This window comes from Calypte anna, chromosome 1 (assembly GCF_003957555.1).
Source record: "Calypte anna isolate BGI_N300 chromosome 1, bCalAnn1_v1.p, whole genome shotgun sequence".
In the NCBI taxonomy this organism is placed as follows: Eukaryota; Metazoa; Chordata; class Aves; order Apodiformes; family Trochilidae; genus Calypte; species Calypte anna.
The window spans coordinates 126,432,680-126,457,015 of NC_044244.1; the positions used below are offsets into that span (position 1 = coordinate 126,432,680).

The 24,336-nt window shown below is 41.7% G+C and overlaps 2 protein-coding genes across 2 annotated transcripts in view; both read right to left on the reverse strand.

Moving 5' to 3' along the window:
- Positions 1–543: 543 nt before the first annotated feature.
- On the reverse strand, positions 544–10,003 carry CLDN34 (claudin 34). The gene is made up of 2 exons (XM_008494788.2): positions 9,935–10,003; positions 544–1,253 (listed from the first exon to the last, which is right to left on the reverse strand). The coding sequence occupies exon 2, from the start codon at positions 1,193–1,195 to the stop codon at positions 551–553; it is 645 nt and encodes a 214-aa protein (XP_008493010.2). The 5' UTR covers positions 1,196–1,253; positions 9,935–10,003; the 3' UTR covers positions 544–550.
- A 10,393-nt stretch (positions 10,004–20,396) lies between these two features.
- The window catches only part of SHROOM2 (shroom family member 2), a 122,539-nt gene continuing 118,599 nt past the window's right edge, over positions 20,397–24,336 (reverse strand). Inside the window, exon 10 of the mRNA XM_030464372.1 lies at positions 20,397–23,915. Within this exon, the coding sequence (XP_030320232.1) occupies positions 23,649–23,915 (267 nt within the window). The 3' untranslated portion in view covers positions 20,397–23,648. The remainder of the gene's footprint in view (positions 23,916–24,336) is intronic.

The window sequence follows — 24,336 nt, forward strand, 5'->3', positions numbered from 1 at the left end:
TGAAAGAAAAATAGAAGCATGAAAGATGGCTCTTTATGTGCCCCAGAGGAAGAAGAGAAATTGGCAAGGCCTTTGTAAGACAACTCAGGGAAGACTCATTTGCCACAAGCCTGATGACTGCTACGGGTGTAATTAAATAATGGACAAAATATTTTAGTACCAACCAGGAAACAAGTTCACATTTAATACATGTTATTTCACAGTTTTCTAACAGGACAGTTAATTCAGGGTCAGCTCTCTGAGCATGGTGAATATTTTACACAAAAATAAATAGATATATCAATAATCTTTGCATGTGCAAAAGAGGACAACTTGTAAAAATCAGTTGCTGCTCAACAGCACTTATTTGAAAGATGAACCTCTGGTCATATGGGACAACTAAGCAGGTAATTTTTGAGGGTAATTCAGCTCGTTCATCTAACAAAATGGAGTGGCTTCTGTAGACTAAAACTAAATTCTATAGTTCCTTGACTGTAAAATCACTCGTGCTGTCATTCTTATCTCTTAACTATACTCTTTTTCTGAAACAACCCAGAGGGGATTAATCCTGTCAGGATTTTGTGATAGCGTCTCTGGTCACTGGAAATCTGTTTGAGAGAGAAAAAGTCCCACTTAGCAGCAGGAGGATGACAGCTACAATCCCGATGGGAATGGCAGCACCAGCCTCTTGTGATGCTGGCTTGGAGGGCAGGTAGTAATCAGGAGGAAAAGCAATGCTCTGGTTGTGCATTACAGAATAGAAATTCCAGCTCACAGGGATCAGGACACAGAGACCAGCGAAGATGTAGAAGAAACCACCCAAGAGGAAGAAACGGGTAATGACAATTTTGTGAGTGATTCTCAGATCAGCATTTCTCAGAGCAAAGACTGTGGCTGTGAGTCCCAGCAAGCCCATGAACATGGCAATCAGCAGGAGGCCCTGAGCAGCATAAATTTCGTAGGGGATGGAAGGATCATTGCCACTGAATTGATGGCAGAACTGTTCTTTATAGCCAGGAGAGATGTGAAGGTAACTGATGAAGCAGACTTTCCAAATCCCCACCCAGGCAATGCCAGAGGAGATGATGGTGGTGTTGTCCACATGCCAGACTCTCCATTCCACAGTTCCCATGGAAGCAGTGCACAGGATCCAGCCTACTGTACCCAGAGCAAAGGCAGCTAGATGGAGATGTGAGGTGCTGACCAGGGACCTCATCCTCTGGAAGTCTTCTACTCTGCCACAGACACAGTTGCCATGTGAAGAGAGAGAGGCACTGGAAAGAAACACAGTATAAAATTATAAAGGCAACTACTATTTGGGTGAGAAGGTGAGCCTCAGCTAAAAGCTAAAAAAGCACCAGAGAGTATGTGTACAGAAGGAGGCTGGTAGGAATTTTTCCCTGACTATAATGAATTGTTGAAGTTTAATGCCCCTAGAAAAATACCACCTGGTTTTAATTCTGCATATGTCATGTCACAAGGAGAAGAACGGGTCTCTGATAAATTCCCATTTCAATCTTCACAAAATTCACAAAAGGAAAATTCACATCTTTTCCCCAGTTATTTCCTTCCTTGATAACTAACCAGAGTGTTTAAAGAGCCTTATATACATGACATATAGCCAGGGACATTGGGGTTATTTGTGCAGTAGCTCAGCCTGAACCATCTTCTGCTTCTGTGCTGCCCTTACTAAGAGCTGCAGGAGCCAGGGTTAGACAGAGAGTGCTGTAGTTCAGGATGCAAACCCAGGATACAAAGTCTAATAACAACCATTAAACTTTGACCATTTTATTGATTATTTAGCAGTGAAGGCATTAACATAAACACTTGAATTACTCAGAAATACAATGTTTTGTGCAGGGATTGGATATGCTACCATTGCTTTCCCCATCTTTCCTCCTTTTTCCTCTGTACTCAGCACTTGTAAGGCCACACCTCAAATCCTGTGTTCTGTTCTGGGCCCTTCACTACACAAAAGACATTGAGGTGCTGGACTATGTCCAGAGAAGAAGAACCAAGCTGGTGAAGGGTCTGGAGCACAATCCTGAGGGAACTGGGGTTTTTAGTTCAGAGAAGAGGGACCAGGGGGGAGACATTGCTACCTACAACTTCCTGAAAGGACATTATAGTGAGGTGGAGGTTGGTCTCTTCTCCCACCTAATGAGTGATATGGTAAGAGGAAATGGATTCAGGTTGCACCAGGGGAGGTTCAGGTTGAATATTAGGAAATATTTCCAGGAGGTGGTGTAGTAAAAAAAAAACAACCCTGAACAACACGTTCAAAAAACGTGTGGACATGGAACTTCAGGACATACTTGCCATAGTGGTGTTGGTTTGACAGGTGTACTTGATGATCTTAGATGTTTTTTCAAACCTTAATATTGCACAGCTTTAATCAAAAAGTAATGATAAAAAGAAAAAATAAAATATATACAAATATACAGAAAAATTATACTACTTTCCTCACCCCTTTTCCCCCAGTAACTCTCACATCACCACCGAGGCTGCAGGGCAGCCCTGGGAAAGTCCAGGCTGGACTCCTGGAGTTGGCAGCAGTCGGGAACTGGAGGCAGGAACACACAGATTCAGGCTGGCATGGATCAGGACCACAGGCAGACGAATGGATGGAATCCTCCCAGGATGCCAAAGCAAACAGGGACAGGTGAGGAAGGGCCCTTGTGGTCCCTCAAATTTATACAAAGTGTGGTGTGTATGTGATGGAATACTCCATTTGGTCAGTTTTGGTCACTGGTCTTGTCTGCTTCTCCTAAATGAGGGACTGCAGGGGTTACCCCTTTGCTCCCTTTCTCTTTTTAGAGCACAAGATATTCCTCAGAACCAAGCAATGGCTTGGTTCTGCACACCAGTCTCTGGCTGTGACTATAAGCATTGAGTGTTATCAGTCCTAGAAGCAGAGACTGACTGACAAACTTGCTGTTAATTTCAGCAAGTGCATGAGAGACTTAGTTGAAAACAAAATTACAAGGCAGAAAATTCATTCTATCCTGGCCCAAACTTAGAGAAGTTAGATCTGCAACTATGTTTTGTTACTAAAGCAATTATTTTTCTGTTTATTTACCTTAATCTAACGAATTCAGTTGGTGACACGATGCAGTTGCAAAAATCCATCTGTGTACATCTTAAGAAATATCTTCATAATACTGTGGCCTCGAGCAAACTCTATCCATCTTCTCATACCAGTGCCACTATATACTTATTTCAGCCACGAAGCTGATGGCAGTGATAAGAGAGATTTCTGAAGCCAGGCAAATACAGCAACAAATGTAATTTTATCATTAATCCTCCCAGTTCATCTATATATTTCTGATAGGACTGATTTCCTGTGGAACATATTAAAATCCATGATTTCAAAATGTACATTTAGTGATTTTGTGCATGGAGGAAATCAGAGTCTCCTGTGTTTTTATCTACTTAAAACCAATTTACAAATCCTGTCTCAATCTGCTACCTTATTCACCAAGTGATTATAAAACTGCTGATCTAATTCACATTTTTTGCTAGTTTTTACAGTACAGGAGCCCCAGGAATTATGAATAGTGTTTTTCCTGTCCCAGTTCAAAGTCCAAATAACAATGATTCTGTATTTCTCTAGTGATGGGAAGATGCTAGACAGAAAAAAAACATGATCAAAGGAGTGGCTGTGCTGAGCCCTGTCTCCTGTTTCAATCACTGAGCACACAGAGGCCCAACCTGAACCATATTAGACCATGCTGTACAGAGCCCACAGTTCTGTACCACTTTGTGTATACATCACAAACATTCATTTAAACAACTTGCTGACATCAAGTTCCTGAAAAATAGGCAAGCAGGCTGATGTGTGTCATTGAGAGCTGTTCAGAATATATCAGTGTATATCTTCATGGATGGAACTTACCCACCTCTCTGCTCATGGAATTAAATGAGATTGTATCTGTGATTACTGAGCACTCTATTCAACCTTCACGTGCTAAGCTATTTAGAATAGTGCCCAGAAATGTATTATAAAACAAGAAAAAACAGAAAAAGTTCTTTTTTTTTTTTTCCCCATGAGATTCACAAACACAGAACAAGCAAACATGCACCATGAAAGAACTCAGGGCTTATAAATATTTTCTGAAAACATTGGAAAATAACCAGCTACCAATGATGAGCTTTAGATGAGGTACCAAATGTCTAGACACAAAAAATTACTTATGTAGGAAATGATTCATTTTGGCTCATTTCTCCACACCCTGCCTTACTTGATCTAACCTGATAGGGCTGACTGACTTAGAGAAAACCAAGGTGACAAAGAAGAACTTTTGAGATTGGTGATGAAATTGAGTTACAGTTATCATTACTTGCCTGGTTTGGAAAATCAGACAGAAGCCTATGTTATGACCATTTAGTATTGAGATTCATCAAGAAAATAAGGACCAAAATATCAAAGTGTAGTAGTTACAAGAATTTGCTTGCCATATGAAAAAATATCAAAACTAAAACAGACCTAGTTCCTGATTCCAGTCTCTGTTGTTATTAGTATTAATAAACATGCTATAGGTTTTGCTGGTGTCATCAAATGAGAATGGATATGTATCACTTGCCAGCAACGTTGATTTTAGGACAGGGCTTTGGATGAGAACATATTTACCCTCAAGTCCCTGACATAAACTCTAAGCCTGAGCACTGCCAGGGGTCACAGCACCCCAGCCATCCCCTGGGCTGGGGACATCCCACGGGATGGCAGGGGATATCCCATTGGACAGGAGGGCATTTCACAGGGTGGGGGACTTTCCACAGGACATCGGTGCATCCCACGGGGCAGGAGGATATCCTACGGGATCGGGAGCATCCCAGGGGATGGGGGACATCCCACAGGACAGGAGGGCATTCCGTGGGACAGGGAGGCATCCCACGAGGCGGCTCAGCCCCGGCCCCAGCCGAAGTCAGGATGTGTAAGCGGGTAAGGAGCATTGGGGGAACCTGTTTTCCCCAAAAATGTAACGAGCTACGTTTATTTTTGAATACTGCTGCGGCAAGTAGTATTTTTTAAATAACATAAAAAGATTTTTAAAATAACAAGAATTAAAAAAGACGTTTCTCTTGGCGATGCCCTGTAACCCCGGGAGCGAGCTGCAGAGGGCGGCTCCAGACAGGGTTTGGCTCAGCGGCTCCCTTGCCCTGAGACCTGGAGGCGGAGGGATGGGAGGAGGAGGAAGAAGAAGGAGATCTCTTCCCAAGAAGCGGGTCAGGTCTCCGGGGGGTGTTTGGGGTGTCACTGCGCAGGTCCCCATCCGCGGGAGGGGTTGCGGACGCTGAACGCCGTCCCGACCCTGCAGTGCCTTTCCTTTAGGTTTCGGGCAGGCATCCCTCTCAAAAAGGAAGGATTTCGGGCTGCACCTCGAGTGCTGTGTTCAGCTCTGGGCCCCTCACTACAAGAAGGCCATTGAGGTGCTGGAGCGTGTCCAGGGAAGGGCAACCGAGCTGGTGAAGGGTCTGGAGAACAAATCCTGTGAGGAGAGGCTGAGGGGTCTGGGATTGATCGGTCTGGAGAAGAGGAGGCTGAGGGGAGGAGACCTCATTGCCCCCTACAGCTGCCTGAGAGGCTGTAGGGAGGGGAAGGGTTTGTTCTCTTCTCCAAAGTAAACAATCATAGGACTAGAGGAAATGTCCTGAAGTTGCACCAGGGGTGGTTTAGACTAGATCTGAGGAAGAATTTTTTTACTGAGAGAGTAGTCAGGCACTTCTGCTCTCAGTAGAACAGGCTGCCCAGGGCAGTGGTGGGGTTATCATCCCTGGAGGTACTTCAAAACCATGTAGATGTGGTGCTTAGGTTAGTTGGACTTGATAGTTTTAGATTTACAGTTGGACTTAATGATCTTAAAGGTCTTTTCCAATCAAAATTATTCTACTATTCTATTGTTTAACCCATCACTAACTGTGTATTTGCATGAAGTGAAGAAATATTTTTTTTTAAAAGAAAACCTTTTGGTTGCTATGCAAATGCCCGTGGCCAGCCTTCTGAAAGAAAAATCTGCATGTTTAGAACTATATTGGATAAAATACAGTTTAAAGCTCAGATCATCTAGCAGGCAGTACTAACACAGCACTGTGAAAATCTATTGGCTGGTTTAATTGCTTAGTAATTTTATAAGTATTTTAAATTAACTTAATTAGTACAGCAAGGTTCCCTGTATGGTCTGAATAACACAATGATGTAACACAATCACTATATGAAATTCCCTAGGGCAAATGAACTCATATTCAGTCAGCTACAGGAGGTCTTTTGAATAATGAGTTGGCATTACTGGCACGCAGCTCTTGATTTGGAAGCTCACTCGGAGTTCCAGATCTCAGCATTCAGAGCCTGCATGCCACCTCTTTCATGGGGTGTAGGTAGCCTACCCAGGCTATCTTGCCAGGAGGGACAAGCTTGGGCTCTGTGGTGTGTGTGCCAGTAGATGAAAAGCATGACTGAAAACACTTTCCACTCAGAGAAGCAAGAGAAGTGTGTTCAGAAGAGCTGCAGCTCTGCCTCTTGGTGTCCCACAATTTCCTTAGCATTTTCATTTAGAACTGATTCAGTCCCATCTACCAAGCAAAGCATTCCAGCAGCTTCTGGCAACAGTCTTTACAAAGTCTAAAAACAACAGCTCAAAGAGGAGAGCTGCTTCTACAGGCTGCTCACCTGGCAGTCCCCTGCTATCATTTTCTTTCTTGATACATTTTTGATTCCCTTCATTTGGAAGAGCTTTGCTTCATGGATGTATTTTTAACTAAATACTCTGCCTGAACAAAAATAAAATGTCAGCTTCTGACATTCAACGGAAATACGCACAGAGAAGAGAAGCTAGTAAAGAATCCTTTTGTCTGTATTTTAAAATTTTATTTAAATCATGTATTGCACTGTGGGTACCTGTTTATGAAAAGTGTGTCGAGCCATTGCCCATTTACTTCAGGGACAGAATCTGACAAGACTTTTCCCCTGCTTAGCTACAAGAAACAGATGAGGATGCCCAGGAGCTGTGTTGACTTTCCTACAGCTGCAAGCTTGCTTCTAGCAGAAAAAAATTGAAGCAAGCTGCTCTCTCAGATGCCAAGTGATTTTACAGGGAGCTTGGGGGGTCATCTGTGCATCAGGTTTACCTTTAAAAGAATAAAATGAAATGCTGCAGCCAAAGAGATAAAGGTTAGATCCTTGCATCCACAAGTCCCACCTCCTGATACTCTCAGCAGCAGGAGAAAACAGAAATGGAACCATACTTGAAATGCTGTTGGTACTTCTTTCACTTTCAGTAACTGGTAATGGCAAAAGTCTGAGGCTATGATATTAATGCTCAGAGCACTGAACACATTTCACTTCTGGAATTAACACCGGATCCTCTGAAAAGCTATTTAATTACATTCAGCAGTCTATATGTACCAACTGGGTTTCAGATCCACTTTCTGAAACTCAACCAGCCTTAAGATCCTAAAAGAAATTTTAAAAGACCTGCAGGTAAATGAGGAAAGGAAAAAAAGCTTTAGTATACTTAACTGGTGCACACAAATATAACTGGGCCTGTCAGGTTACTGGGTCTCAGACTCCCTCATGGGGACAGGGCCTGTACCAGGGGCAATGTCCAAGCTGCAGGGTAGCATAAGAGGGCTGCCCTCAGTCATGCCATCACCCACAAGATGTGTCCTTAGATGCATCATTTCATATGATGGATTGAAGGCCTGATGGATTTCAGCAGCACAGAGAGTTTGCCATTTAGCAGTGGTTCTTTAGAGGCTGGTGTGTGCTGGGTAATATATTCCCCAGAAGCAGCATCCCTCTACAGTCTCTCTCCCCCTCTGGGACTTGATGGACCAAGAAGAACTGGATGGGCTGGAGCTTGAGATTTCAGACAGAGAAAGAGGATGCAGGGAAGTGTGAGGTGGAGCTAGGGCTTGTTATGTGGTTTTTGTGAAGTCTACACAAGTTGCATGATCCTTGACATGATGCTCAAAGATTGTACTAATGAGCTAGACCCTTGAGTTCAGTTGTGTCTAGAAGAGAAATTCAGAAAAGTTTATCCTTCTGTCCTCACCATTTCAGCACAGATCTGGTTGGAGTGTGCCTTTATCTCTAAGGTTGTCTCCTTGTTTTCATCCCTGCCACAAGAGCTGCCAGCAGTGGCTGCTGAATTCTGCTTAGAATAGATGCTTAGCTATTCTAAGCTTCTTCAAAAGACATTTAAACAAACACTCAGGGTACCAATAATTCTGCTCCTTTTTCCCTAGATACAGGTAGCTGCATTTAAGACCCCTGCCTTGAGTAGTCTCCCTGACTATTGATGTCTCATGTTTAGATTTCACCTGTCAGTAACATTTTCAATTAGAAAAGAGAAGCTAGCAGGCACAGAGTCTTAAAAGTCATTATAGAATATCTCCAGATTTAAAGCATGTTAGATACTCCCTTTCTCCCTCAGATGCCAATAATCCAGTGTTAAGAACTCGGCTGCTCCCACCTTCTCATTGTGTTTCAAAGCAAGCAGATCAAAGCAACCTTCACTTCTCTTCCACCTCTTAAGAATATATTAAAATTTAGCTGTGGTCTTTGCATGTTTCAGGAAAAGATTTATTTTTTTGCTTTGATGACAGGATGGAGAGAACTTGATGATTTCTATTGTTTCCTCATTGTTATTTCAGACCCTAATTTATTTTTCTGTGGTTGAGCCCACCTTAAGCCCTTCTGTTACAGGCATGTAGGCAATGGGATGACCCAGGACCCAGACGACCCCATATTATCATCCTTTCTACAGATTGCTTTGAAAGGCTCCATTTGGAGCCTAGGTAGAAGAGTTTAGGGACATTCCAGGAATGGCAGCCACTGGCTGTGCTAAAATGGAAATCTCTCAGGAAGCTTCAGGAAGCCCAAAAGCTTGTTTAATCTGGGTGTCTGGCACAGAGAAAAGAGCACTAAGGGGTCAGGAGTGTGACTAAGGCAACCACATCCAGATCCCAGAGAGCTCAGACACACACACTGGGGAACCCCAGGGCACTGAATACAGGTTTGGGGCACAGGAAGATGTCACCCAGGAGGAGCCACATCTGCCTCTGCCTGCATGAGAAATGAAGGACACCTAAGGCACCCAGGGCATCAGCTTGGATGTGCTGCAGGGGCACCTGGTGAGAAGGAAGGAGCATCCCCTCTGCTGAGAGAGTGTAAGGAGCTCTCTGAGGAGAGGGAACTGGAGAGCAGACAACGTGCAAGCAGCTGGTGTGATTTTCTTCATAGCCATTGTGGGGGTGGTTGAAAGAAGAGCTTTCCAAAAGGATAGGAAACAATACTGGTTTCTCTGTAAGTGATAGCACAGCTGAAATAAAATACACTAAAAGAGTGTAACTATGGAAGAGCAAAGCACCAGTCTCCCTGCAGCCCATCTGCCTGTTGAAAAATGAGTTTGCTGTAGGAATTCTAGTACAACTTGTAACTACCTTGAAGAGAAAGAAAGCTCATGATATTCTCTTCCTATATAAAATATGCACAAAGTTATTTTCCCCAGCCCATGTAAGCAGGAACCCATTTACTTCCGTTTATTTCATGTTATAAGCAAATATTTTTGCCTTAGATGTTGCCAGGCACCACATGCATTTTGAAATTACCATTCAAACCCTGCTTTTGTGAAGTTTTATAGCCTAGATGCAGCTTTATTGGTCTACACTGGACATGGCTTTACCAACCAAATCCTTTGTTCAATCTAAGTCTTGCAGCAGAAAGGGTTCTTTAAAAAAAACCAAAACCAACAGCATAGTAATTAAGAAGGTCTCTTCTTAGCAATATGCCTGTGATTTCATGCTTGAAAATTCAATTCTCCAATTCCCAGTTGGGAAAACATTCTTTATAGGTAACAAATAAATATTTAAATCTCTTTCCATCTGTTCTCTATCAGCACTTCATAAAATAAGTCATATTAAAAAAAAAAAAAGACAAAAAAAAAAAAAGACTTACTTCTGTGAGTCTGAGAGTTGCCTTAGGCTTTGAAGCAGTGTCAGCTGGGTGAAGCAAGTTCCAGAAGGGAGGTGGAAAAAAATGCCCGTGCAAGTTGTCCAACTTGTTAGTTACACTACCAAATAGGTACCTCACAGTGCCTTGTCACTCTCCCACTAAATCAACAAAGATGTAGGAAGCCAGTTAATCATTAACATATTATAAAAATATGAGAGCTTTACCATGTGCCATTTTTTCTAATTGCTCTAAACCCCTTACTGAAGCAGACAGATAACTCCCATGGAAAATTCAGCTTTCTGTCAGACACCCTTTCAGAAAACTTGCCTGTGTGATTTCCATAATTTTCCAGCTTGAGACCACCAAAATGTCCCAGACTGGCAGGCTGAAGGACACAGAATTCTCATCTAAAAGAGAATGAAGCGATTCCATAATCCTCACTTCGTTGTTAGTTTTCCTCCTGTGTTTATAGAGCCCAAATTAGTGCAGCTCTGCTGTGGAAAAAAATATAGGGGAGAAGGAGGAGGTTTTCCAAGGAGGAAACTCAAGCTGAACTGGTCTCTTATTAGATTGTACTAACAGTGCCAACTTTAGTACAAATAGTACCATGCTTGCTATCTTAGATGCTTTTAAATAAAAATTAAAAAAAAAACTAAACTGTTTTTTTTTATTTTAGTTTTTTATTATCCTATGTTTGCCTGGCTTTGTTTTTTTCCTGTGAACATGAACAATGGTTCTTACAAATGGTAACTTTCTCCTTTTTAAAACCTAGAATAATTTATGCAAATATCCAAGTGATGCCCTGGCTTCTATGATAGGACATTTCCAGGCCTGGTGTTGAAAGACAAGGAAGTTTATTTCACAGAAGTATCCTGAAATGGGAAGCCCTCACTGAAAAATCCTTTTCCTCTGCAACAAGCACCATGGCTGGTCATTACCCCCATTGAAGGCAGCTGTAAATTAGCATTAATCCACATCCTTCAGTTTTCTGCATCACCTTTAATCCAGTTCCTCTCCGCTCTTGCTGTATCTCCCAGCTGATGTGGATTCACTGCTTTCATGTGCAGGTAACACAGCATTGCTATGGCAGCTCAGTCTCCTCTTCCTCTGCAGCTCACAGGCAGGGATGTCCTCTCTGGCTGCTCCTCCCCAGATGGTGGTAGTTTTTGCATGGGCAAACTCAACCACTCTGGCCAAAAAACCCTGACATGTCCAGCTCCTTGATGGGCTTGTTGTGGTGAGGCTTGAGTATGGTCACTAACATGGTGATGAGGCTGCTGATCCAAGAGGACTGCATCCTTGGGCAGTAGGCAGATGGCAGATAAATTCCTTTTCTTGGATTTAATAACTGAGGCAAAATTTGGAGGCAGCCCTACTGCTGATTTTACCTACAAAGCTGCTGCACGCAGCCTCTTTGACTACCAGTGCAGTAGGAGTGGCACCCCTACACCATTCCCACAACACTTCTTTGCCCCCTGAAATTCTTTACCTCTGACCTACTTCTTCTCAGTCACAAAAAAAAAAAAAAACCCAAAAAACCCCAAACTCACCAATCACTGTGATGTTTTAAAGATTACAATTTACATAAAACTAATAATTTTGATATATTTGTCAACCACCATCAGGACAGTGAAGTTTAACTCAACTGGAAATCTACAGCACATAGTCTGTGATAACATAACCAGCAGCATAAGCACCACTGCTGTAGTATGAAATACCATACATGCAAAAAGGAATGGAAGCAAGATAGGAAGCAAGTGAGAGTATTAACTCTTCTTTTTTCTGCTCAGTATATGGCTATTACTTCTATAAACATGTTCCTTTTTAGTGTACTAGTGACAAAGTATTAGGAAGCAGATGGAAACTAAGTTTGTGAATGCTTTACTTAAAGGAGCACATTTTACACATCAAACTTTAAAGTTCTTTGAATACTAATGGTTAATACTTTTTTGGGCCCGAAACATTTGCTTTCTTTCTCCTGTGGCCTTGACCCAAAGCGCACTGAAATCAGTGGGAATGGTTCTGCTGACTTCAAAGACCTTTAGATCAAGCCCAGTCCCTTCTGTGGTTTACAGTTTCATTGTTCAGAACCACAGAACAGGAAATATTTGTTTCAAGTTATTTTTCCTTTTATTTGCCACTCTTAGAAAGCCAGCCTGAAATCAAGATGCTGGGCAAGATGCATTGCCCAATGAGTGGTACCAAATAAAATCACAGAATCACAGAATCAGCTGGGTTGGAAGGGACCTCTGAGATCATCAAGTCCAACCCTTGATCCACTACCGCTGCAGTTACCAGACCATGGCACTGAGTGCCACATCCAGTCTCTTCTTAAACACCTCCAGGGACAGAGAATCCACTGCTTCCCTGGGCAGCCCATTCCAATGCCTGATCACCCTCTCTGTAAATAATTTCTTCCTAATATCCAACCTAAACCTCCCCTGGCAGAGCTTAAGTCCATGCCTTCTTGTCCTACTGATAGCTGCCTGGGAGAAGAGACCAACCCCCCCTGGCTACACCCTCCTTTCAGGGAGCTGTAGAGAGTGATGAGGTCTCCTCTGAGCCTCCTCTTCCCCAGACTGAACATCCCCAGCTCCCTCAGCTGTTCCTCACAGGACTTGTGCTGGATCCCTTCACAGCCTCCTTGCTCTTCTCTGGACCTGCTCCAGGACCTCAATCTCCTTCCTGAACTGAGGGGCCCAGAACTGGACACAGGACTCAAGCTGTGGCCTCACCAGCACAGACAGAGCCCTGCAGCCAGCTTGGAGGCTCATGTTCAAGTACTTTCTCACTTTTAGTTTTGAGACAAAGGTTACATCTCCCAGGACACACAGCAGCAGCCCTGCACACATCTCACCTGTCTGTGACAGGTGACCTAAGGGTAAGAGTTGTTGCATCCTCACTGCCACCGCTTGTCCTCAGCAGACCAACATCTCCAAACCCAACACCAAACCAAAGTGTGAGCCTCTAAAGCCACAGCTTGAAGTTGAGTAAAATATTTGCATAAGCACCTTGAGTAGCTCTGTACCTTTGTGGTCAAACCAACTGTCCTTTAAAAGCTGGGGAAATTGGAGATGAGAATAAGAGCTCCACAATGCACCCGACAGACTGCTTCACAGACTCTGCCCATTTGGGCTGAGCCTCTTCAAACCTGGGAGGCTTCTTTTTAAAGAGAGGCACCCACTGCCAAGCTCAAGAGACTCTAGGGGGGAACATTACACATTATCAAATCCTCAACACAATCCTAAACTACATCCACTCTGTTCCTAGCTGCCAGCAGGTGCTGCTTGCTTTGATGGTTTGAAGGCACCAGCTGGGAGGTTCTCTGGCTCCAGACAACTTGGTAATATTTTTGTTGTGCTGCTGCTGTTACATCACTGCATTTTACTGGCTCTGATTTCTGTTCTGTTTGGTGAAGTCCCAAATAAGTTTCCAAAATGCTCAGTCACTACAATCCGCTGTGTTAGTTCTGGTGATGTTTTTTTCTGTCCAGTATGGGTGAGATTTAAAGATGTTTAACACTCCAGTGAGCTCTGACATCATATGAGGGGTATATGGGGGACATATGAGGGACAGTATATATATTTTCCCTTCTAGCAGGAGAGACAGTGTTCAATGTCCAGTTTAGGTAATGCAAGGTGGGGGGCCTGTATTTCATCCATGACTGGATTTGCTTAGTTCCAAACAATCTTGCACAGCGCTAATATCCCTATCAATACTTGTTCAGTGCTTTTTCTATCCAAACTAAATCGGAGAGCAGTAGTGTATTCAGACTCTCTGATGAAAAACTAACAACTCTTTTTTTTCTTCCTTAATATTCCTGGATGGCTCTCATAACTGAGCTGGAAGACTTGCAGAAACTTCCTGTGAATAAGTCAAGCCTTTTATAATAGGTCAATTAGCAACAAGGAGAAATGGAAACACACCTGCCCAGATTATCTCCAGCACGGGTTGTTTAGATGGTTTCTTCAGAGACCACAAATCCTTTGGAAAATCAGTTTTCGAAGCAAAATTGAGATGACAATTACAGACTCAATAATTTCAAGAGGGATGATTTCACTGTGATCATGAATCAACAAGGGGCTGGTTTAAACCCAACAAAAGTGGCTTGGCTCAGCAAGAAATTGGTGGTTTTTTTCCTGGAGATGCAAAACACAAGAGTTTGCATGCAGAAAATGAAGGGCTGCTCAAATTGGATGTGTTTCTGTGGTTTGGGTCGTCTTCTGGTTATTCCCAGATACCCAAAGTAGGTCATTCAAAGCTTAAAAAAGACATTTCCCTGACTTGTTGACATTTTAGAGCTAGCAGAAAAGACCACCTGATGGGAGAATGTTATCAACATGTCACACTCAGGTTTCACTCTGCCTTGGCAGCATTTCTGCACTGCAAGAGCACCACAGCATTCCAAGACCAGGCTTTTTTTCACTTCATTAGAGCTGCCACAGCAGCTTGTTCTTAGCAGCAGCTAGAAGTCACAAGAAAACTAAATTCCTATAAGTTTTCATTAAAGAGAGAAATAGCAAGAGATCAATGGAAACCTTCAGCTGTTAAACACATCATGGGTGTTTTTAAAACTTTAGAAAGCAGCTCTCTGGGCAAATCGCAGAGCACCATTAAAGTACTACTTCAGGAGAACCATGTGAACCTCTGGTGGCTCATTAGCAGAAACTGAACTCGATCGTGGCTATAACCCCCACTACAAGAAGATCTTCAGGATCCTTACTGATACTCTAAAAGATTTTCTGTGCCTTTACTTCCTGGTTATTGCCATAGCTGCACAGTGACCATGCTCTTCTAACTGATCAATATTAATAACAATATCTTATTACAATTGACACAGCCCAAAATAGACAGAAATGCTCTGGTGAGACAGAACACAGGTAAAATAGCACTCTGCAGAAAGCAAAACAGATTTCTTGTGAACTACCTAATCACCACAAGCAGGGGGCTTGTGGGGAATAGAAGGAGCCAGTTCTTTAAAGAGCTCCAGACAGGGAAAATTCCTTCTATATGAAAAAGGACAGCTGCTTTTCAAAAGTGTTTTATTGCAGCAACTCTGCCTCAAGGGTCAGGCAGCTCTACTTTTTATTCTTGTGCTGGTCTGTCATTTAGCTGGGTGCTGGGGGAAAGAGGTGTCAAAGTGTCCCTGCTTTCCCTCAAAGCACTGCAGAGCCAGCTTACAAATTAAAAGGCGAAGGAGATGAAAGACCATGGATCCTCCAATGATGTGTGCTCCAGTACACACAAGGAACAGTTTCAAAAAGCAGGGGCAACCATCTGTAAGAAGCTGATGAAGAGGGATCAGCTTTACATTGGCCCAGGGAAGTGTTGCTCTGGACAGCCAGGTCTGTCAGTACGGGAGCACTGACAGACCTGGACAGAACTGGACACAGGACTCGCTCATGTACAATGGGTTATCTCAGATATCAGGAGGAAAAACAAAAGCAAATTTAGAAACTAAATGAACTGGTATAAAGAGAAGAATTTGTGGTGTTTGCTGTAGGTGGCGTGTGTAGAGAGGGTTTATAATGGAAGCAGAAAGATTGTCTGACTGAGACGTGCTGCCAGGAGCACCCGAGCCGTGTTTGCAAGATGAGGGATTGCAGACTCCAACCTATTTTCCTGACACTCTACAAAAGCCATGTGTTTTAATTATTTCTCCTCTTTTAAGACCCCAGTTTCAAAACTGTCGGTAATCTAAATATTTACCAAAGTAGTCATAGCCTGGTATGATACCATGTAATGTAAGAACTTCAAACATGAAAGGTGTATTTATGGTGACCATAAAATTTTCATTCCGAGTTTCCTGACTTCCAGAGATTTAACACCAGACCTTCACACTGCAGACATTTCCAGCTGTTCATGACACCACTACTGTACTCCTGACACCCCTGAATATTTGCACTTAATTTTTATTTTCATGTGTCCCTCTTACTGATTCTTGATAGGGCTTTCTCTGCTAAATGAGTCTCCTTTTGTATGTGATGCTGAGTAGCGCATACACAGCAATCTTTAAACCCCATTTTTAAAATTCTCTCTACTCTCTAATAATTTAATTAGTCTTAGTCTTATGTTTTCCACTTTTTCAACACCTGTGTGTTGGACAGTAGAATGAGACACAGTATTTTAGAAAGTTTAAAATGTTTTCAGCAACATTGCACAGCAAGATAGTACTTCCTCCATATCTCCCCTCTCCCAACTCACCGTTTCAGCCTTTGTCCTAGAGCACTGAGTTCATGTGAACTGTTCATTCACTGTGACCCCATGCAGTGTTTGAGGGTTTTCTGTTCATCACTCTGCCCACGGCATCTCCACCACTTGCTCCTTGAATAATTGCTCTGCATGTCTCTGTATGAAGTAGCATTTTGAACACACCCAGTGTGTTCCAATCTTGCTCGATAGAACTTTCCTCTTCATTGTTTGCCATGTGTGTGGCAAGCAGTCACCATTGCTGCTGTGCCTCTGTTGTCATCATCTTTCATATCTGTGTGGTGCAACTGCCCATCGCATAAAAATGCTGGTCTAAGTAACTCCACCTTGGCAAAACCACTGGAACAACAGAGTTTACTCAACTAGTCCTTTTTTTCCATTGCAGTAAAAACAGGGGGAAAAGCTATTTTTAATACTTCTCGAACTATAAATATATACAAACACACTCTGTTTTCCAAATGGAAAACAGAGTTTTGTAAGAATCCCTATGCCTCAAATGCCAGAGACTTCTGTATTCAAATCAAAAGGCATTTAACAAACAGGTATGCAATTTGTGCTGGGCACCACAACATTTGGGCTGTAAGAATTTAATGGTTAGCCAGGGACCTAAGGAATGGGTTAATCCCACTTTTGATTTCCATGTCTACATTAGCTTTGTCTTTCTAGAGTGGAGGAAAGGAAGGGAGAGATACCTGGGTTGAACTAAGCTCTCCCAGTAACTTTATTTCAATTTGCCTATTGAGGGAATCAAGGCCAATTGGGTTCCTAGTGTAGGCCCCCAGCTCTGTGCCTAAATGGCTAATCCAGATCTAGCACCCCATGCATGCTGAAGAGGAAGAGTTGGACTTTAATACAGATATTAATATCAGTGTCTGCAGCCAGGAACTTCAAACTAGAAAAAAACCCAAAACAACAAAAAACAAAAGAAAGGTGCATCCGTAACTGTACCAACCACATTAGGCACTCACATTGCAATTAGCCCACCCTTTAAACTTGGATTCAGAGCCTGAATTAATATCTTGCATCTGGATGGCAGATAGAGAACTGGGTCAGATTCTGGTCACCCTTATCCCTGAACTGTTTCTAAGTCACTGTTTGCTTCTAAGTCACTGAAGTCACCATACCTCATGTATGTAGTAGTTGCTTCTGGCTTTTTACATCATGCTTTCCTAGCAGCAGATGATCCAGCTTAAGCAGGACCTGGATATTCCTCTGCCCTCAGCCAAAAGCCTGGTGGTTAAGCAAGCTCATCACAGATAGCAATTGTGCAAGCAAAATGCCAGAGAAAAAGCCAGGTCAGACACTTGGTAAATGTGCAGCCTGCCCTACAAGATGGAAACCAGCCTCATCCCACAGCCTGGGTGACTTAAGCATCTCAGCATGCCTGAGGAGCTAAGCTGTTTGGAAAATTTAGGATGACTAGAGAGAAAGGATGACTTTTTCCTCAGTGCCAAGTGCTCATTAATGCCAGAGCCAAGTCAGTGGCTCCCAAGAAAAGGGGCATTACTGTGTGCATTCAATGGCACAATGGTCTCTTCTAGCACTGTAAAACCTGAGAATCTGAAATTGAGTTTTACCCCAGAAGTTTAAATTTCAAAGATGCTTCATATTTTTTTTTTTATACCACAATAATTAAAAATGCCTGGCCCAGCCTATGGAGACAATATGGTTTTGCTGTATCACACACGCTGAAAGAGAAAAGCAGGAAATTCACAGCCCTGATGCAGTTTACTGCTGGTTCAGTTTTATTTAGTTCAGGGCTTTGTTGGTTTTTTGTTTGGTTTTTTTTTTTTTTTTTTTTGGTTTGGTTTAGGGTTTTTGCTTGGTTTTTTTTTTGTATTAGCTTCCAGGTTTTCTTAGTATTCACTTCCTTGACATCTGTATCACCCCATTATCAATATAAAGAACTTGACCTGCTCCACCTCTTTCATGTCAATGTTGGCCACTTCAATCATCACAACTTGATTTCCCTTTTTATTTTTAGAGGAACCATACCTGCCTGTCAGTGCTGCTGGAGCTGTAACTCTTGGGAGTGGCTACGAATGGTACTCACAAGATTCATGCTTTTCTATTTGGATACCGAGATAAATAATCTTATCTTCTATTGCTTAGTATTTAGCCTGCAATTGCTCATTGTATTTAATTTCTGTGAGGCTGCTAGAAAAGACACAAGCTGAATTTATCAGTAACAAACACTTCATGAAGAGAAGACAGCTGGAAAGTGACACACATGTTGAAACTCAACACTTGAAACAATCTTAAGAGGGATTTTCTTAATTCCTCTCAGGCTTTTGGGCTTAACAGCTCTCCCTGTAAAATGTTTTGGCAAAACTCTTGTAACTGTACACCCATTACCCAGTTTACAGAATGTGCTGCCCATCAGGAGGCCAGCAAATGCTACCACAAGGAACTGCATCAAACTCCCAACTCTTGTTAATGCGAGACCACAGATTTTTCAGAGCTAAAACCAGCTCCTCTTACAGAGATAACTCCATGGAAATGTATCAGCACAGGTGCTGGATTCTTGAGCAGTCTCACACAATTATTTGTCTCTGTCTTACAACACTTTGTAAAACTTTGGCTCCATGTCACAAACCTCTTTGTTTCAATTTAATTTTCACCCATTCAGGACAGGCAATCACGAAGAGCAAAATGAAGTATTTCAACAGAAGTGGATATGTGGTGGGAACCTGGTCCTTCTCTAGTGATATTCATATTTTAGGTTAACCACTCACACCAAGAGAGAAGGAGATGCACAGAATTCCTCACCCTGCTTCATCCCAGAAGAGATGCCAGAAACCACTGCATTAGCAGCCCAGATACTCTCAGCATCCCAGCCACGGCAGCAGCCAGCACCCAGGCAAGGTTTTTGAAAGCAGTAGCTGGCAACAGGCACTGACAATTAGTAAGTAAATTTCTCGTGAACCTTACCAGTTAGCTGTTTGTTGAATCCAGAAAAATCAGTGAAAATTAGACTTTTGGCAATAGGCTCCTCTAATACTGACATAATGCTGGTAATAGTGGATGGTACAGCCTGTAAGGCTATATATATCCTCCTGCCAAATTTAGGAGACTGCCTCTGAGACAGAGAGAACAAAGCACCTAAAAATTAAGCCATTGTGAGAATTTTTAATGTAGGAGGGGAAAAAAAAAATAATAAAAAAAAGCACATTTTACTACCTTGTTTTCAGGAAAGTCTCAGCTGCTTTACTGAAATGAAACTCTGAGCTTAAGATAAACAACAGCTGAATGCATTACCTGCCCACATGGCTACAGCTGAGAAAAAAAGGTTCTAAGTATGGCCTGTCTCGAAAAGGTTATACCTGCTCAGGTTGTATGTGTGCTGTTGGGGTCTGGAAGAGAAATTACCTCCTGCAGTTTGAACACGACTGAATTTAATTTCATTCTGATTTTCTCCTGAGGTGTATTAAATTACAATTAAGTTAACCTACCTCAAATGGAACAGCTTAATCCATAGAAACATTATCAGAACTGTAGGTAGGGAGAATAAAACCCAGGATTTCAGGGGGGGGGTTTCAACAACCTGGGTAAGCCATTGTACAATCTGGGGATCCCTGTAACTACTTAAGTTACAGACTGGAACTGTGGTAAGTGAATGTGATGTGCAATTTACCACAGCTGGCTTTGGACAAGATATAGTCCAGCAATTTTAAGATGGAATTTTAAATTTTTATAACATCTACTCTGTGGGCAAGTTCCACCCAAGTATGTGGAAAACCCGCAAAAAATCCAATTTATACTCGCACACAAAAAAAACCCCTCCATCTGAGAAGCCTTCAATTAGGACAAACTTATGGACTTCTGCAATAAATCACTGGACACCCTTAAAATAAGCATTACGGTTCTACTGGACACCCATCATAATGCCTTGCTAGCTAATGGAACTGCCAACAGATACTTCACCTATAAAAACTGAGACAATTAAGTATCCCAGAATTAATCAATAGAGCTTGATTAGGAAAGAACACCATGAAAGACTCACCCCTTTGAAATCTGAGGGTCTCAATTACAGAAAATAAATTTCAGTTTAAAGACAAGCAATTTTTTCTCAGACCAAATAATACAGAAAAACTAGACTGTTATTACCCTTTCACTGCCATCCTAGATTATACTAAATTCCCAGGAAAGCAGGTGAAACAAGGTGAGTCCCATGCATGTGCAGAGGGAGAGAAGAGGAGGGTAAAAAGCTTCATTACATGTTTAGAAAAATACTACAAATACCCAAGTATTTTTCCTTCCCCAGCTTTTATTTCCCAGAGAGTTTTCTATGATAAAGAGCTTCACAGACAATTAAGCCATAAAACATATCTGTGGCCACCTCTGTAATGAATTTGTGCACACTTGACACTTTTTCCCCAGTAAGTCGGAATACTCTGCGGTTAATCTGAGAACCTCCATTATACTGAAATCCAACAATTTTTGTGGAAGTCTGCTGGAGATGGAAAGTTCACAGTGATCTGTCCTTGGGAAATATCTCAAGAACCAGTGACTTTATATATTTCTGTTTGAAAGATCATTCTAAACACAGGATGAAGGTGAAGCCTAAGTAGTGTAATTGCCAAAGTAGGAAAATCTTGGCCTCATCTCCAGTACAAACTTCCTAGGTCACAAGAAACTGATTTATTTTATCCACCTGGTAACCCATCCTCCTTTCTGCTCTCCTGTACTCACACACTTGAATTGCTGAATCAATGTAAACACATTTCTGTTACTTACCCTGGGAACTTGAGAATGATCAATTAAGTCAACAGGTTAAATAACCTGTGCAAAGACACCAAGCTACTTCAGACCATCAGGTAACTGGCCTGGCCTTGAAAAGCTACAGGCACTGCTGAGGAGCATCCCAAAATGGCACAGAAAACCAGCAGGTTTTGAGAGTTAAAACTGCACACCAAAACTAACTCTACATTGCAATATACAGTTTATTTTCTCAAAGTCAAGCAATGCCATTTTTCAGTAGGTAAGTGATAAGTGGCAGGCAGGAAAACTGTACATTTTCACTCTGGGCTGGAGGATCCAAACAGTTGGAGAAACACAGTGGAAATTTTTCACTATACAAACGAGATCTAGAATTGAGAACATAAGGTGAAGAAACAGCCAGCCCCAGGATGCCAAAGGCAAAACAATAGCACCAGATTTTTTCAAAAAGCAACAGTATAGTTATTTACAAATTTATATATAACACTGGGAGGCCAGCATCTTCAGGTTCCCAGGGTGATATATTTTCAACACAATCTGAAAAAAAAAATCTAACACAGGAAAGGTGTCTATGCAACTGTTCTGTGAAAAGGGTAATATATATATATATATATATATATAGCATTCATGATATTGCTACCTTCTAGCAGAAAGACCTAAATCAAAGTACTGTATACAGACACATTGTAATTATATTATTATTCACATTTCACATACACATTTCAGAGTAACCACAATATGTAAAATTTTTAAAATGCCACAGATAAAACAATGCACACTTTTCTCCAAGCTAAAAGAGACAAGCATAATTTATTTGGGAATTGTTTAGTTTTGGGTTTGTTACGGTTAAGGGATGAGTTTAAGGGATGAGTTTAAGGACAGAGGGGTAAGTTGTCCTAGGAACATAGCAGCAAATAACTGTGAGATGCCAGAGACTACATTTCTGAACTAGGAGGAAGAAACTAAGGTCAGCTGTAGGTCTTGCAAAATGGGAGTTCTAGTTTACCTCAGCTGATACACATCATAATAATTTCATGAAATATTTGGTCCAGGTATAGAAGGTAGTGCACTATAAGGGGAGCCAGTCCTTTTAACATCTGCATCTGTTTGTAAAGGATCAGGGACTTCTGCTACCCAGCTCCCCAGCTCCAAGGAATTTGCTTGTAAGCACCTCTCCAGTTCTCTCAGCACAAAAGAGGGGATTCAGGCAAGAAGGACAGAAAACCTTCTGTGAATGCTGTCACTGCAGGAAGAGTGACGAAGAATTATTTTCTCTTTCCAACACCTAACTACTCCTATTTTTAACCTGCTTAGCTATAGACTGGCATTCACACTCACCTCAAAAAAAAATGGCTCCTTATTGGGCAACCTGTTTGTCTATACTACAATGCAAATGTCATATATACAAAGCCATCCAAGACTTTCCTTTGCCTGCAAAACTTTATCCTAACAGAGAACTTGAGCTTTAGACACTCCAGAATTTCTGTGTAGGTATCTAAGCAAGTCAACATAACCTTTTCCTACACTAAAAATATGAATAGCAGCTTGGTTTAGAGCTACTGGAAATAATCTCTAACAAGTCAATGGCAGTGTTACTAGAACACAACCAGTAATCTGACACTGTGAATTAGCATCCTCTTGTTTATCCTCGTTTAATGGAAAAAACAAAGAAACAAAACCCACTTAATTTCACAGTTACAAAGCAGAGCTGCTCTGAGTAATGCACAGTATTTACAAGGCAGAAGTTGTTTTTATTGCATTTGGTAATCTGAGGGAGAGGAAACAATGAACAGGATTACGTAGGTCAGCTGAAGTATAACAACCATCTATATAAAATCATCACAATCTTGAGCAATCAGAAGACATATAGAAACAGTGTCCTTAGCCTACATTTATTTTCATGAAGTGTAGTGGTTTGGGGAGAGGAAGAATGAAAACATGCATAAAAAGCACAAGAAAGAGCAAACAAGCTATCTAAATAATTTAGATGAGAAATGTTTTGAACAGAATCAGCACAGTATTTCCAGCCAGTTTTCGTAAATCAAGTACAACTTGGTAAAGACAACTGCTTGCATTGCAGTAAGAAGGTGTACAACATCTTGCAAAATAATTTAAAAAAAAATCTTCAGCAACGTGGCCACTAGGTGATTTGCAAGCTGGTTTAAGTAGCATGTAACTGAGACTGAGTGTAAAGTTATTTTCTGCAAGGGGAAAGTGCCATCCTATATACAATATTACAAAAAAGCGTCTGATGCCACAGGATCAGAGTGACACTACATTTCAGCAATCTGAATATATTAGCTATAAGATGCACACTTCCCCTATTTAATGTGTCTTTAAAAAAAATAAAAAGCCACTAAATTTAGAGCTTCTAAATTTGTGTGCATTCATAAACTGCTGTTGGGTTTCCCAGCAGTCTGTACAGCATCTGAACACAACGAAAGTATACAACCTATTCTAAAAAATGCTTGCATGCACAACTGCCACAGACTTCCAACTTACTAAGAGAAAGGTTAAAAGTCTATCCTTTTCTGTGGAGTTTTCTGTAAGTTAAGCAATGAAAAACAGCTGTGATGTCCAGCAATAAAAATGTGTTCTAAAAAATTAAATACATCATCTCAAAAAATGAAAGAGAGCGTTATTGCTGTTGTGAGAGCTGCTTTTTTCCTGTACACCTGTTTCTCTACTGGGCACTCAGACAAGCCAAGATACTTGCTGATAGGCTTGGTAACTCCTCCATCCCTTCCTTCTTTCCCATTTTTCACATCCTGGGTCACACTCAGTCCCCTTATTTAAGCCGTTCAGGTTGGAGGCTATCGGTCAGACACTTCAGCTGCTCTTCCCCCAGCTTGATCTTGTCCTCCAGCTCTCGCTGCTCAATGATGAGGGCTGACTTCATTTTTACAAAGTGCTCATAGTCTGCCAAGTTCTCCTCACTCAAGTAGTTCGCCAAGATGTCGAAGACAATGCGCTCCCGGCGATCCAGGTTTTCCTTCAGTTCTTTTGCATCTTCATGTTGCTGGGTCAGCAGCTTCTGCTTCTCTACCAATGTCCGCTTAGGAGAAAAGAAAAAGAGTTAAAAACTCACCAAGATGGGACAACAGCTTCAGTGTTTACATCTCCAGTCTGTTTTATCAACAAAGACTCCCCTGAATACTTATAGAGGTGGGATAAGATTGCATCTTAAAGTGTAGTCTAATAAAATGCATTAAAAAACAGGAAAAAAATTGGACTGAATCCATGCAAGATGCACCATTATTTCTGTTGGCCTTAAAAGCAAGAACTTCAAAGACTCCTATTTAATAGTCCGAAATAGTTAAATAAAATACAGTTGCCTTTGAGAAACATCCAAGGTCTCCCAATTAAGACACTCAGCTATGACTTACATCTTCAACACACAGCACTGAACTCACAAAACGAAACAGCTGTGGTTAAGAGATCCCACAGACTCACTACAGAGTGACTGGTTCTGACTC